The sequence below is a fragment of the Syngnathoides biaculeatus genome, chromosome 16 (genome assembly GCF_019802595.1).
Source record: "Syngnathoides biaculeatus isolate LvHL_M chromosome 16, ASM1980259v1, whole genome shotgun sequence".
In the NCBI taxonomy this organism is placed as follows: domain Eukaryota; kingdom Metazoa; phylum Chordata; class Actinopteri; order Syngnathiformes; family Syngnathidae; genus Syngnathoides; species Syngnathoides biaculeatus.
In genome coordinates, this window is record NC_084655.1 from 9,024,762 (window position 1) to 9,038,671 (window position 13,910).

At 42.4% G+C, this 13,910-nt stretch overlaps 1 protein-coding gene across 1 annotated transcript; it reads left to right on the forward strand.

The window, feature by feature from the left end:
• Positions 1-4,006: 4,006 nt before the first annotated feature.
• lin7b (lin-7 homolog B (C. elegans)) lies at positions 4,007-13,466 on the forward strand. The gene is made up of 6 exons (XM_061846036.1): positions 4,007-4,302; positions 6,521-6,639; positions 7,204-7,275; positions 8,823-9,032; positions 11,904-12,067; positions 12,962-13,466. The coding sequence occupies exons 1-6, from the start codon at positions 4,227-4,229 to the stop codon at positions 12,981-12,983; spliced, it is 663 nt and encodes a 220-aa protein (XP_061702020.1). The 5' UTR covers positions 4,007-4,226; the 3' UTR covers positions 12,984-13,466.
• Positions 13,467-13,910: the final 444 nt, after the last annotated feature.

Below are 13,910 nucleotides of genomic sequence, written 5' to 3' on the forward strand. Positions count from 1 at the left end.
GTTGCCATCTCCATGTTCTACACTGAAGTCTCTGTGATTGTAACCATGTCAGTGGTTAATTTGATGTCAAATTGAAGGATTTCAATTTAAATTTCCACAGTGGAGAATCTGGTTAGGGCGTTTTACAGTTCTGAGGACCGGGGTTTAAATCCCGGCCCCAGCTGTGCGGATTTTGCGTGTTCTCCTCGTACCTGCGTAAGTTTTCTCCAGACGCTCCGGGTTCCTCTCAGACCCCCAATATATGCGTTGTAGTTTAATTGAAGAACCTCAATTCCCCATAGATGTGAGTGGTTATTATGTGTCCTGTGATTGGCTGGCAACCCGTTCAGGATGTACCCTCGGTTCCAGTACTCCCGTGACCCTTGTGAGGATAAGTGGTTTGCAAAATGGATTTCCACAGTGCAGTGTGACTACTGTATATCAACTATGGGGAGGGATGTGAAGAAGTCACTTCAAATATAAACATTCAGCAAAACACCCTAATCTGAGCAACAAATAAGGCGAATTCAAAAAGTCATTTTCCCAACATTAGTCTGAATGCTTGTAGTTTAAACTATAAACTGTACAGTATGGCCTTAATCGTGTAATCTTCGTATTACAGCGACATCTTCTTCTTTCTTCTTCTTCTTTTCCTTTCGGCTTGTCCCGTTAGGGGTCGCCACAGCGTGTCATCTTTTTCCATCTTAGCCTATCTTCTGCATCTTCCTCTCTAACCCCAACTGCCCTCATGTCTTCCCTCACCACATCCATAAACCTTCTCTTTGGTCTTCCTCTCGCTCTTTTGCCTGGGAGCTCCATCCTCAGCATCCTTCTACCAATATACTCACTCTCTCGCCTCTGAACATGTCCAAACCATCGAAGTCTGCTCTCTCGAATCTTGTCTCCAAAACATCCAGCTTTGGCTGTCCCTCTAATGAGCTCATTTCTAATCCTATCCAACCTGGTCACTCCGAGCGAGAACCTCAACATCTTCATTTCTGCCACCTCCAGTTCAGCTTCCTGTTGTTTCTTCAGTGCCACTGTCTCTAATCCGTACATCATGGCCGGCCTCACCACTGTTTTGTAAACTTTGCCCTTCATCCTAGCAGACACTCTTCTGTCACATAACACACCAGACACCTTTCGCCAGCTGTTCCAACCTGCTTGGACCCGTTTCTTCACTTCCTGACCACACTCTCCATTGCTCTGTATTGTTGACCCCAAGTATTTGAAGTCGTCCACCCTCGCTATCTCTTCTCCCTGTAGCCTCACTCTTCCCCCTCCACTTTTCTCATTCACGCACATATATTCTGTTTTACTTCGGCTAATCTTCATTCCTCTCCTTTCCAGTGTGTGCCTCCATCTTTCCAATTGTTCCTCTCCATGCTCCCTGCTTTCACTGCATATGACAATATCTGCGAACATCATGGTCCAAGGGGATTCCAGTCTAACCTCATCTGTCAGCCTATCCATTACCACTGCAAACAGGAAGGGGCTCAGAGCTGATCCCTGATGCAGTCCCACCTCCACCTTAAATTCCTCTGTCACACCTAAGGCGCACCTCACCATTGTTCTGCTGCCATCATACATGTCCTGTACTATTTTAACATACTTCTCTGCCACACCAGACTTACGCATGCAGTACCACAGTTCCTCTCTTGGTACTCTGTCATAGGCTTTCTCTAGATCCACAAAGACGCAATGTAGCTCCTTCTGACCTTCTCTGTACTTTTCCACGAGCATCCTCAAGGCAAATAATGCATCTGTGGTACTCTTTCTAGGCATGAAACCATACTGTTGCTCGCAGATACTTACTTCTGTCCTGAGTCTAGCCTCCACTACTCTTTCCCATAACTTCATTGTGTGCTCATCAACTTTATTCGTCTATAGTTCCCACAGCTCTGAACATCCCCTTTGTTCTTAAAAATGGGAACTAGAACACTTTTCCTCCATTCTTCAGGCATCTTTTCGCCCGCTAGTATTCTGTTGAATAAGTTGGTCAAAAACTCCACAGCCATCTCTCCAAATTGCTTCCATACCTCTATCGGTATGTCATCAGGACCAACCGCCTTTCCATTTTTCATCCTTTGTAGTGCCTTTCTGACTTCCCCCTTAGTAATGATTTCCACTTCCTGGTCCTTCACTCTTGCCTCTTCAACTCTTCCTTCTCTCTCATTTTCTTCATCCATCAACTTCTCAAAGTATTCTTTCCATCTATTTAGCACACTACCGGCACCAGTCAACACATTTCCATTTCTATCCTTAATCACCCTTACCTCCTGCACATCCTTCCCATCTCTATCCCTCTGTCTGGCCAACCTGTAGAGATCCTTTTCTCCTTCTTTCGTGTCCAACCTGGTGTACATGTCTTCATATGCCTCTTGTTTAGCCTTTGCCACCTCTACCTTTGCCCTACGTCGCATCTCGATGTACTCCTTTCGCCTCTCCTCTGTCCTCTCAGTATCCCACTTCTTCTTCGCTAATCTCTTTCCTTGTATGACTCCCTGTATTTTGGGGTTCCACCACCAAGTCTCCTTCTCCCCTTTCCTACCAGATGACACACCAAGTACTCTCCTGCCTGTCTCTCTGATCACCTTGGCTGTCGTCGTCCAGTCTTCCGGGAGCTTCGGTTGTCCATCGAGAGCCTGTCTCACCTCTTTCCGGAAGGCCGCACAACATTCTTCCTTTTTCAGCTTCCACCACATGGTTCTCTGCTCTACCTTTGTCTTCTTAATCTTCCTACCCACCACCAGAATCATCCTACATACTACCATCCTATGCTGTCGAGCTACACTCTCCCCTACCACTACTTTACAGTCAGTAACCTCCTTCAGATTACATCGTCTGCACAAAATATAATCTACCTGCGTGGTTCTACCTCCGCTCTTGTAGGTCACTATATGTTCCTCCCTCTTCTGGAAATAAGTGTTCACTACAGCCATCTCCATCCTTTTTGCAAAGTCCACCACCATCTGCCCTTCAAAGTTCCTTTCCTGGATGCCGTACTTACCCATCACTTCTTCATCGCCCCTGTTTCCTTTACCAATATGTCCATTACAATCTGCACCAATCACAACTCTCTCGCTGTCTGGGATGCTCAGAACTACTTCATCTAGTTCCTTCCAGAATTTCTCTTTCAACTCTAGGTCACATCCTACCTGTGGTGCATAGCCGCTAACCACATTATACACAACACCCTCAATTTCAAATTTTAGTCTCATCACTCGATCTGATACTCTTTTCACCTCCAAGACATTCTTAGCCAGCTCTTCCTTTAAAATAACCCCTACTCCATTTCTCTTCCCATCTACTCCGTGGTAGAATAATTTAAACCCTGCTCCCAAACTTCTAGCCTTACTACCTTTCCACCTGCTCTCTTGGATGCACAGAATATCAACCTTTCTCCTAATCATCATGTCAACCAACTCCTGTGCTTTTCCTGTCATAGTCCCAACATTCAAAGTCCCTACACTCAGTTGTAGGCTCTGTGCATTCCTCTTTTTCTTCTGACGCTGGATCCGGTTTCCTCCTCTTCTTTGTCTTCGACCCACAGTAGCTGAATTTCCACCGACGCCCTGCAGGTTAGCAGTGCCGGGGGCGGGCGTTGTTAACCCGGGCCACGACCGATCCGGTATGGGATTCTTTAGATGAACGCTCATATTTGTTTGGCACAGTTTTTACGCCGGATGCCCTTCCTGACGCAACCCTCTGCATTTATCCGGGCTTGGGACCGGCCTACAGATTGCACTGGTTTGTGCCCCCATAGGGATGCATTTATTACAGCGACATCTGCTGGATATATTTGCCCATCCTCCAAAACTGCCCTTCATGCAAAACACACAAACGCAACACAGTACTGTATACAGTACTACAATATACATTATAGAACTAGGAAGAACCAGTTGAGGTTGTACCCCACCTCAAGACGAAGTCAGCTGGGATAGGTAAGTATGAAATATGGATGTATATCACCGTACTCATTTGATTCCTATACATTCGCACTGTTTGAACGTTTAAGGTCGTTTGGTTATTCTGCTGCCAAGAGTATTGTTTGTTCCGGTGCGTGTTGCTGACGTCATTTACGTCCGCCGACCCCCTCCGCCTCCTCGTCGCCCCTCATCGTTCGGATTGACATCCCAGTTCCTCCTCTCGTCTTTGCGTCGCTCATCCTCGCTCCCAAATCGGCCATCTGACGATGGAGCAGGGGCTGCTGTGAAGACGACACGGTATAGCCAGGCGCGCTCGCGATGATGTCCTCGTTCTACCATCCAGCCAAGGAGGCGGACATGGCGGCCATGGCAGAACCGCTCTGCTTAGAAAGAGGTACCGCGCACCACAGTGTTATACATATATACACCTTGAACATCTCGTTTTACTCAACAAAAACCTACAACCAGGTCAAGAGCAATTCATCCACTCGTATGAAAGTGCACTGTTATTACGGGTCCCATCATGACATGTTGGGAACAGGTGTGGTGATCTCTATTAAACAATACAGCATCGTGCGTGACGTCACAAATGGTCGTCAGTGTGGACAAGGTGCGGTCAAAATGTGTGTTGTGGAAGGGGAATTTGTTGAGTTTATGTGTGCGTGGGGGATACGGGAGAGGGGTTGCTTGGTCGCTGCGTTCTCATGGTAGTGGTCTTTGGGAACAGTAATCCGTGACTCCGACTGTGACGTCAGACCAAGAGAACGATGCCGTGCTAAAGTGTACTGAACTTGGAAGCACGGTGTAGAACTAAGTAGGGGAAAAGTACATTTTCCGTAATCGCATTCCTGGGGGCAACTAAGAATTACTTTAAATGAATTATTTCGGATTATTTTGAAATTTTTTTTTGGAATTAACATCTCTGTGGTCACTTATTGTGGGGGTTACTTTCCAGAAAACCCCCGCAGTAAATGAAATCTGCACTATAGTGACATTTTATATATATATATATATATATATATATATATATACACACACATGCACTGAACATGATTCAGTTACTGAACTGAAAAAGTTAACCTTTGCCTAATTTGAAAGAAATTATTTCATAATTTAGCTTTGACTGTAAAAAAAAAGATTGATTCAGTGTATCTTGTTGCACCTCTATCTTAAAGCAAACAAAAGAAAATGTGATACAATAGGTTAGTTTGCTTTAATAACGTCTTGAAAGTAAATAATTGTTTGTTAGTGCCACAAGCACACATTTGAAATCTGTGTGGAAATTAATCAGGTTTCATGTTAAAAAAAAAAAAAACAAATGGGGAAAAAAAAACGTTTGAGGAGACATCCATCCATTCATTTTCTGAGCTTCTTATCCTCACAAGGGTCATTGAAGCGCTTGAGCCATACTGTCTGTTTTTATTCCAAACACAATTTAATCCCAGTTTCGACAGATCGAACTGACAGCAAAGTTGATCTTGATATCATTTAATAACGAACACATAGATATACACTTATCAGTTTGTCTGCTTTTAACTCATGTTGGGTAATAATCTGCCACAAGCATTTGTGGTGCTTAGTGGGAGTGTGACAAACTGACATGATCACTACTTTTTCACGTACTAAACACATTCCCACATACCACACCACGTTTTTTTTTTTTTCTTTTTGTGTGCCCTGAGTGATAAATTCCCTTAGTTTTGCTGTGCAAATTTCCAAATCCCAACGTGTCTGGTTCCAGTTCCATCATTTACGTAGACCAATAAGTATAAATAAGTTGTCGTTGCAGTGTCTAGAGGCCTTTTAAAACTACACATCGCAAAGCATAGTCTGCCATTGTCCAACAAAACACGTGTATGTATGTATATCCTTCCATGGCACAGTGAAGCAGAGACATGCTGTTCCAGCGTGCTGTGACTCTAGGACTCAATGGCGGAGTGATTTTTGGGTGATAACTAAGTGATCCGTTAAACAATGCAAAAAAATAAAACAAAGCCTTAAAGCAAACATGGAGATTTAACAATAATGCAGCCATCCATTTGCATTCCCTCTTCATCAGTGGGGCCGCGGTGGAGCTGGAGACAATCCCATCTGATTTTGGGCAAGAGGCAGGTTCACTCAGAGTCAAAATCAGCTTCATAGGCCAGAGAACCCCCCGAAAGCACTGATTGAACACGCACAATTCAGACAGGAATGGCGGAGTCTTAAATCAAACCTCAAAACTGTTAGACGGACGTACCGACAAATAACTCACGGTGCTGCTTAGTTAAATGTTTATTTATTCAATTTGAATTGATTTCATTCAGACCAGGTTGGTTTTGTAGGTAATCCTAATTTCCTCTTTCCTAAGAAACAATATACTGTCTATATTATCACAAAAGTTATAAAAAGAAGGAGCCCAGGTCCACAAACACAGTGAAAAGTAGTTTTCCATTTATGGGAATCGTCATAATTATTTCATCATAAGAAAATTTAAATCAAAACTACATTTTATCAAAACCCCCAAATTCACAATCAGATAAGCGATATCAGATAGCAGGCACTGATCACAAATGAGATCTTTTTCCTGTGAGTTTGTCGCACGCTTAGTGCGCCTTGTGTGTTTCTGTCAGACGTGTGTCGGGTGATTGAGCTGTTGGACCGGCTGCAGCGCAGAGGTGAGTTGCCTCCTCCCAAATTGCAAGCCCTCCAGAGAGTGCTGCAGAGCAAGTTCTGTGCTGCCATCAGAGAGGTAGGAAACTACACACCATTTACATTGACTGGACTACATTTGTACTCTACATCATGTTGATTTTTTTTTTTTGCATTTTGGATCATTGTCCAGTCTTATTTTTTATTCAACCAGATAAAACCCAACAAGATCAAGATCACTTTTACAAGCATGACTTGGCCAAGTGGTCAGCAGCACATATCATGAGAATAGTTATAAGGAAGTGGGGTATAGACAGTGATAATTAAGGTGCAGTGGTATGTTTCTAATAACACAATAATTAACAAACACAGAATTTTCAGTGGTCTAAAGATTGACGTCCCTCATCATAGAACAGAATACTCCTAGTGGAAAAGGTTCAAAGAGTTTAGTTAGAGTTAGTTTCTGAAATTCAATTCAAATTCAAATTGAATGAATCGAAAGCTGTTTTGGTAATGCATCCATTGTAGCCATAAAGGTCATTTTGCAATAATCTTTAATGCAAATTTTATTTTCATCCGATTAATCAATCTACATTTTTGCGAAAACTGGTTCTTACTTTCCATGCAACGTTTCGATCGATGGTCCGTGTGTGTTCCCTCTTAGGTATACGAGCAGTTATATGACACTCTAGACATTGTTGGAGGACCGGAAGTGCGAGCGCAGGCGACAGCCAAGGTATTACAAGCTAACTCAAGACAAGACACATACCGTATTTTGTAAGGCTTGGGCAGTGGGCCTCCTATTTATGGTTATAATTGCTTCGTTTTTTTAGGGTTTGTGCATTGAAGGCAAAATTAGTAGCTACGCACAAATATACAGTACTTAGGTCTCTTGTAAGCGTTAGCCATTATCCTTTGCACCAGAATGTGTTACAACAGTATTTGACATGACATTCATGTGCACTCATTTGATAATTGCTGTCATTGTTCCAAGTGGTGTCGTTAGGCGTATATCATCTGATTGAATTTTGTGTACAACCCATTAATTTAGTGGGGCTTCAGAGGCATTTTAGTTTTTTTTTTTTTTTTTTTTTTTTTTTTTTTAGGTGGGTTGGGGGTTCTCAGTCTCTCCCGCTAAATAGGCCTAGTGATGCCTCTGGCATTTAACAAGAAAACAAGTAAAAAATGATGATCATCTGGCTTCTTCATTTTTATAGCCACTGATCAAAAACTCATTGCTAAGATGTCACTCTGAGTCCTCTTTGGCCACAGTCTGTTTTCCGACTGACTGGATTGTCTGTATTGATCATTTGACACTAACAGAATAAAAACTAAATGTCGTAGATTCATAACAGACTAGAAATGTCTGTAGATTTGAATGTCCGTGTTAGTGGTTGCCTTGTGATTGTGGGTTAGGGTTTGGCTCACCTGCTGCCCTAATGAGGACAAGCAGCATGGGAAAAAAATACACAATATTCAGGTGAAATTGTATTGTCAATAATACATTATTATATATTGTTTTATTAGTAATGACATAGTCACTGATAGTGTAGTGATTCACTCGGCTGAGCTTTGACCAGGCAACGTGGGAATACTTTTCTTTTCTTGTGCATGTTGTGACTGATTGGTGAAGGGGTTTAGAAAATTTGTTGAATCAGTCAGAATCATCTTTATTTGGCCAGTATGGGAAAACACATAAAGGAATCGATCTCTGGTACTTTTGAAGTCCGACAACAAACCGATAAATAAATTAGGTAGGAATGTCTTGGATAAATGTGTTATAAGGAATGGTTCCTCTAAACAGAAATGTCATGTTCTTTGTACTTGTTGCTTTGTTGTTCTTTGTTTTGAATGTCGTAGCAGAGCAGCACCGACTGCCGGAGAAAAATTCCTTGCGTGTTTTTACACACTTGACCAATAAAGCTGATTCTGCTAAACAAAAACTACTACACTGCTATAATTGCGCTATCCTTACCACTGCTATCCAAAACATGAGAAGTGTTTTTTTTTAAATATAATCGATTTCTGCTCAGTGATGGTGTTGGTCTGTGCCCCGCAACTTATTGGTGACCAGTTTAAGATGTAGTCCGCCTTTCGCTCCAAGATAGCTGGGATAGGCTCCAGCAGTCCCCCCGACCATTGTGAGGATAAGCGGCTTGTACAATGTTTTACAATGATCATTTATTTGAGTAATTTTTAATATATAGCGGAGATAACTATTATTTACTCTAGTGTAGAGGCCATTTTATTCTAAACTCAACACATGGTTTTCATTGTGACCAGGCCACAGTGGCAGCCTTTGCAGCCAGCGAGGGCCACGCCCACCCACGGGTTGTGGAGCTTCCCAAGACAGACGAGGGGCTGGGCTTCAATATCATGGGGGGCAAAGAGCAGAACTCGCCCATCTACATCTCCAGAGTGATTCCTGCGGGGGTGGCTGATCGTCAGGGAGGCCTGAAGAGGGGAGACCAGCTGCTGTCTGTCAATGGAGTGGTAGGTGGCAAATGAAGCACTTTTCATATGCAGCAGTACCCGTATTTTAAATGTAAAAAAAAATCGCTAACACTCTGTCTCTCTTCAATTCAACACACCACACAGAAGTCATGTTAAAGGTCAAGTTTCATGCCTATAAACATTCTAAAATAGATATTATAATGAAAAATACATATAACATTATTAACGCCAATGTCTATACAAAAAAATAAATATGAGCGGAGAGCGGTTTGTCCACGCGCAAAGTTGCAGAAGTCTCATTTGACATTCTAGTGGTAGCCATATTGGCTGCAACATCTCTCCATTACGTCGCACTGGGACATTCGCCATTGAGAAAAGCGCTGTGCCGCCTGCTATAGGAGACGAACGACAGAGATATTCAGATTTTTGATACGCCCCTTCTGACACAGAAGCTCTTTTCGAAGAAGAGAACATCTCACAACTCAGTGAAGCGACTGGGGCAATATTACCCTATCGTTTCGAGCCATATTTAGATGATATGCGGATCATAGCAAAACCGCATGCGACCAAACCACCTCCCCGCCCGAGCCACCTCCACGGCGGCGATGAACAACGGCGCCCACTGATGTGAGCGAAGACACCGCCGCCCGCGAGCGATGACGCGGCCAAACTGCCTCCCCGTCCGATCCACCTTTGTGGCGGAGATGAGCCACCGCGGCCCGGCGCCCCGATGTGCCACCCGGGCTCATCGACACATTTAGCACCCCAGATTTATGAATTACGCCCCCCCCACTATTAATTTTTTTTTTAGTCGCTGTATACACACCTACCTGCCATTTGGAACCCACGAAGCTCTCATCCTTTGCACCAGTGCAATCCATTTTTCACGACGAACCGGGTTTTTGGAAAAGTATAAAGAATAAATCCATCCTCCCGAGTGTTTGAACAATATCCAGCAATACAACGAGCCGGCTTTTTGGCTAACACGAAGGAACAACGAGCTACTTTCCCGGAGGTAAATAGCTAATAGAAACAAACGAGTCCACTTGAGGGCGGTGCCACCATGTACGTCACTTCCTACTTCTTCTTGAAAACAAATCCCTCGAGAGAATTTTCATGGCGGGAGTTACAAAAAGCCATATATATCAAAATCATGTTTTGTGGTGAAAAAACGCATGGGTCCATACCGGCTTCCATTTTTTCATTAATAACATACTAAAAATCATGCATTTCATGACAGTGGACCTTTAACAAGCCTGCCAAATTTGCAGAAAACAAATCAAGTAGTATATAAAATCCATTTTCCGAACTTGAATAACAAGGGCCGCCTTTCAACTTTCAGAAGCTGTGGCCTGTGTGAATAGATGCTCCAAAAGAAATTAAACATACTGAGGAGGTGATAGCTTATTTAAAATCTCATCAGGCACTGATTGATATTCAGCTGTGTGTCTTCAATAATTTATCCATCGTTTTTTTTATGTCCTCATATTTTTGGAAGCTTACAGTAAAGAACGTCACCGAGCTGTTGTGTGAATTGAGGCGTCATTAGCTTGCTAACTCCAAACTGGAGTGGGACAGTATATGAGCCTTATTATGGAAGCTAAGCACTGGGAGTGAGCAGGTTGGATAGGATTAGAAATGAGCTCATTAGAGGGACAGCCAAAGTTGGATGTTTTGGAGACAAGGTGAGAGAGAGCAGATTTAGATGGTTTGGACATGTCCAGAGCCGAGAGAGTGACTATATTGGTAGAAGGGTGCTGAGGATGGAGCTGCCAGGCAAAAGAGCGAGAAGAAGACCAAAGAAAAGGTTGATGGATGTTGTAAGGGAGGACATGAGGACAGTGGGTATTAAAGAAGAAGATGCACGAGATAGGCTTAGATGGAAAAAGATGACATGCTGTGTGGACAAGCCAAAAGGAAAAGAAGAAGAAAACAGATGCTAAGCAAAGTTAACTCAAAACTAGGTAGCATAAAATAAAGCAAGTTTATTTATTTAGCTCATTTCATACACGGTGTAACTCAATATACATGATTAAAAACATTTAAAGACCAAGAAAATGAAACAGCTCATACATCACTTTGTGCTGATATAGTTGAGGAAGGAACGCACACGAGAAAGTCCATGCCACAGCCGTGTGACGTCACGGGACTGTGTTTTAGCTGGCCCCTGCAAAGTAAGGAATATTCAAATGCCGAAAAAGATGCTTTATTAAATCTCAACAGTTCAGCATTACTGTATATTCTCTTGGAGTGTTTTCATCCCTTCAAACATATTTCATGTTTTTAGAAGCAAAACAGATTTCTGCTTAGTGCCACTTTAATCGTGGAAGCCACAATTGCAATCCCGATTCAAATTTGACTGCTTGCGCAGCCCCTCAATGTGGGGTTTTCTGGAACACAATATAGTACCTACAAAAAAAACCTTGCTGTTTTAATATTGAATATGATTGCACAAAGCAGATAGAAACGTTTACATTGGTGGCCTTAGGAATGCCAAAATTGCATTTGTCAGGAAGCTGAAAACACGGCACGTTTGTTGAGTATTTAAAATTGCGTCGTCACAGAGAGCAAACCATTTTCAACATTTAAATCGTATTTTTTAAAACTAGACTCACGTGGACACCGAGCAGTAAGTAGCATTGATTTGTTCCGATTGACAGTATCTATTCTCTATGTATTGTGGATTTTCACCTAGCACGGTTGGGTGTGGAATGCATCCACCCAATAATCACGTTTACTACACTAGTTAAGTGTACTAGTCTAATGTTATGGTGGACAGGGGGATGGATGAACATGTTTAGATGAAGGGCTCACTACTTTAAAGTGAAGGCTGTAGCTTTAACTCCAAGTCTGCTGTGTTTTATCATCGTGACACCTGTACCAAAGAACCGTATCTGTGTGTCTACGCAGACTGTGGAGGGGGAGCATCACGAGAAGGCTGTGGAGTTGTTGAAGGCTGCCCAAGGTTCGGTCAAGCTGGTGGTGCGCTACACCCCGAAGGTCCTCGAGGAAATGGAGGCTCGCTTTGAGAAGATGAGGACAGCCCGCAGACGGCAGCAACATACGAGCTACACGTAAGACCACCTGCGCCGCTTTCAATTATGTGCCGAGGATGGGCACGCTCAGTCGATTGCGTGAAATTAAATGTAGCTTTATCGTGTCGTGAAACAATTGAGGCCAAATGGAGTGCTGACTCCACTGCTTAGTCCCTCACTTGGCTAAACCCCCCTTAAGGGCAAATGTGTTTGTGTTGTGAATGTGTGTGCACAAAAGTGTATGTGTGGTGTTTTTATTTTTAATTTTTATTTGTTTTATAACAGTGCTATTTTTCTTTATTTTAAAACTCAAAGTGTTGTTGTGATTTTTGGGGGACGGTAACAGAAAAATATAATTTCCACTCACATGAATGACAATAGTTGATGTGACATATGAGTAAAGTGAGTTGTGAGCTTGATCACAAAACAAAATAAACTAATCAATCAAGGTACCACTGTATTAGGCACATGCGCAGAGAAACTGCTAGTGGTGCTCCAGCACCAGCCCTTTTAGCCTGGATGAGAAAAGTGCCCTTTACCTGGATCCCATTTAAAAAAAAAAAAAAAAAACCCTGTTTCTGACATTAATTCACCCTCTCAGTGTTTTTGATATCAGGATTAATTATTTGACCCTTACTAGGTCAGAGTGCACACAAGCGCCAGCTATTTGAACTTCAGCGTCCAGATTCTCTTCTATTCACCTCCTTTGTGAATAGTTTTATTGAATGTGTTGATCATTTGGAAAGAAATTAGTGCTTAAAAACATTTACTACAGTTTTTCTCAATTGTCTGAATATTTTTTTTGCAATGTGTGCCCTCATTTATTTTGGCTTGAGCACCTACCTGCTACTGAAGAAGGTCCTGTATTATTAGGCTTATATTTTGTTACACCAAAGTGTAACTGACTCGTCATTTTGTCTCCTGTCCTTGCAGTTCTCTGGAGTCCAGGGGCTAAGCGCTTCAACACCCCATCGTACCTGACGCTTGTGTCCCAGTTTGAGGCATGACCATAGACGAGTAGTTAACCAAAGTAGCCTACTAACGCCAGCTACCTGAAATGAAGCCAAACGCTGCTGTTTGGCTTTCTCCCCATTTCTTAGGAAAATACAGTGATAGCTTGTAGCGTCAAATCCCGATGTGTAATCTTCTCCAGTCTCCAAACGTTATAAATGTAATCTATATGGTTATGTGGTGGAAGTAGGTCTTAGTGTCCATATTCCGAATTTGTGCACCCTGTGTGGTCCACTGTGCTCCTGATGAGAGAGAGGCATGTGTAAAATGACCCTTAGGCCTTCAAGACCATTTCTGTGACAGATACCCCAAGAGCCGGAAATACCCTCATTGGCTGCTACGGTATATGCAACATTAGGTTTTAGGCTTTATATCATTATTTATTTAGTTCCCTGATATACTCATGGAATAAACCGTGTCAGTCAAACTTTGTCCTTCTGATTGCTTTTTTTTTTTTTTTTTTTTTTTTCCCTCCACTTTAAGTCATCACATTTATAGATCATTTTACACTTGAGACTCAAAACAGCGAGTCCCTGAAACTTCTCATCAGTGAATACAGATAAGTAAACCTTGGCTATATGACTCTTGTTGCTTCACAGTCCCGCAGTATTGCCGATTTTTTGTTCAGTTAGTCCCATGTTTTTGTGTTATCCGTTGCTCTTGCGATCTCAATTTATTATCTTACAGGCTACCATGTCAGCAATTTTTTTTAGGATATATATTACCAAAAACTGTCACGATGAATGATAGTATTGTTTTTCTTTCTGCCACTGATATGATGTCATTGATACGGACGCGTATTGCTGTCACCCAAAAAAAAAAAAAATTCTGTTTTTCGGGCTATTATTTTTCCCTCTGTTTTTTGGGCAAA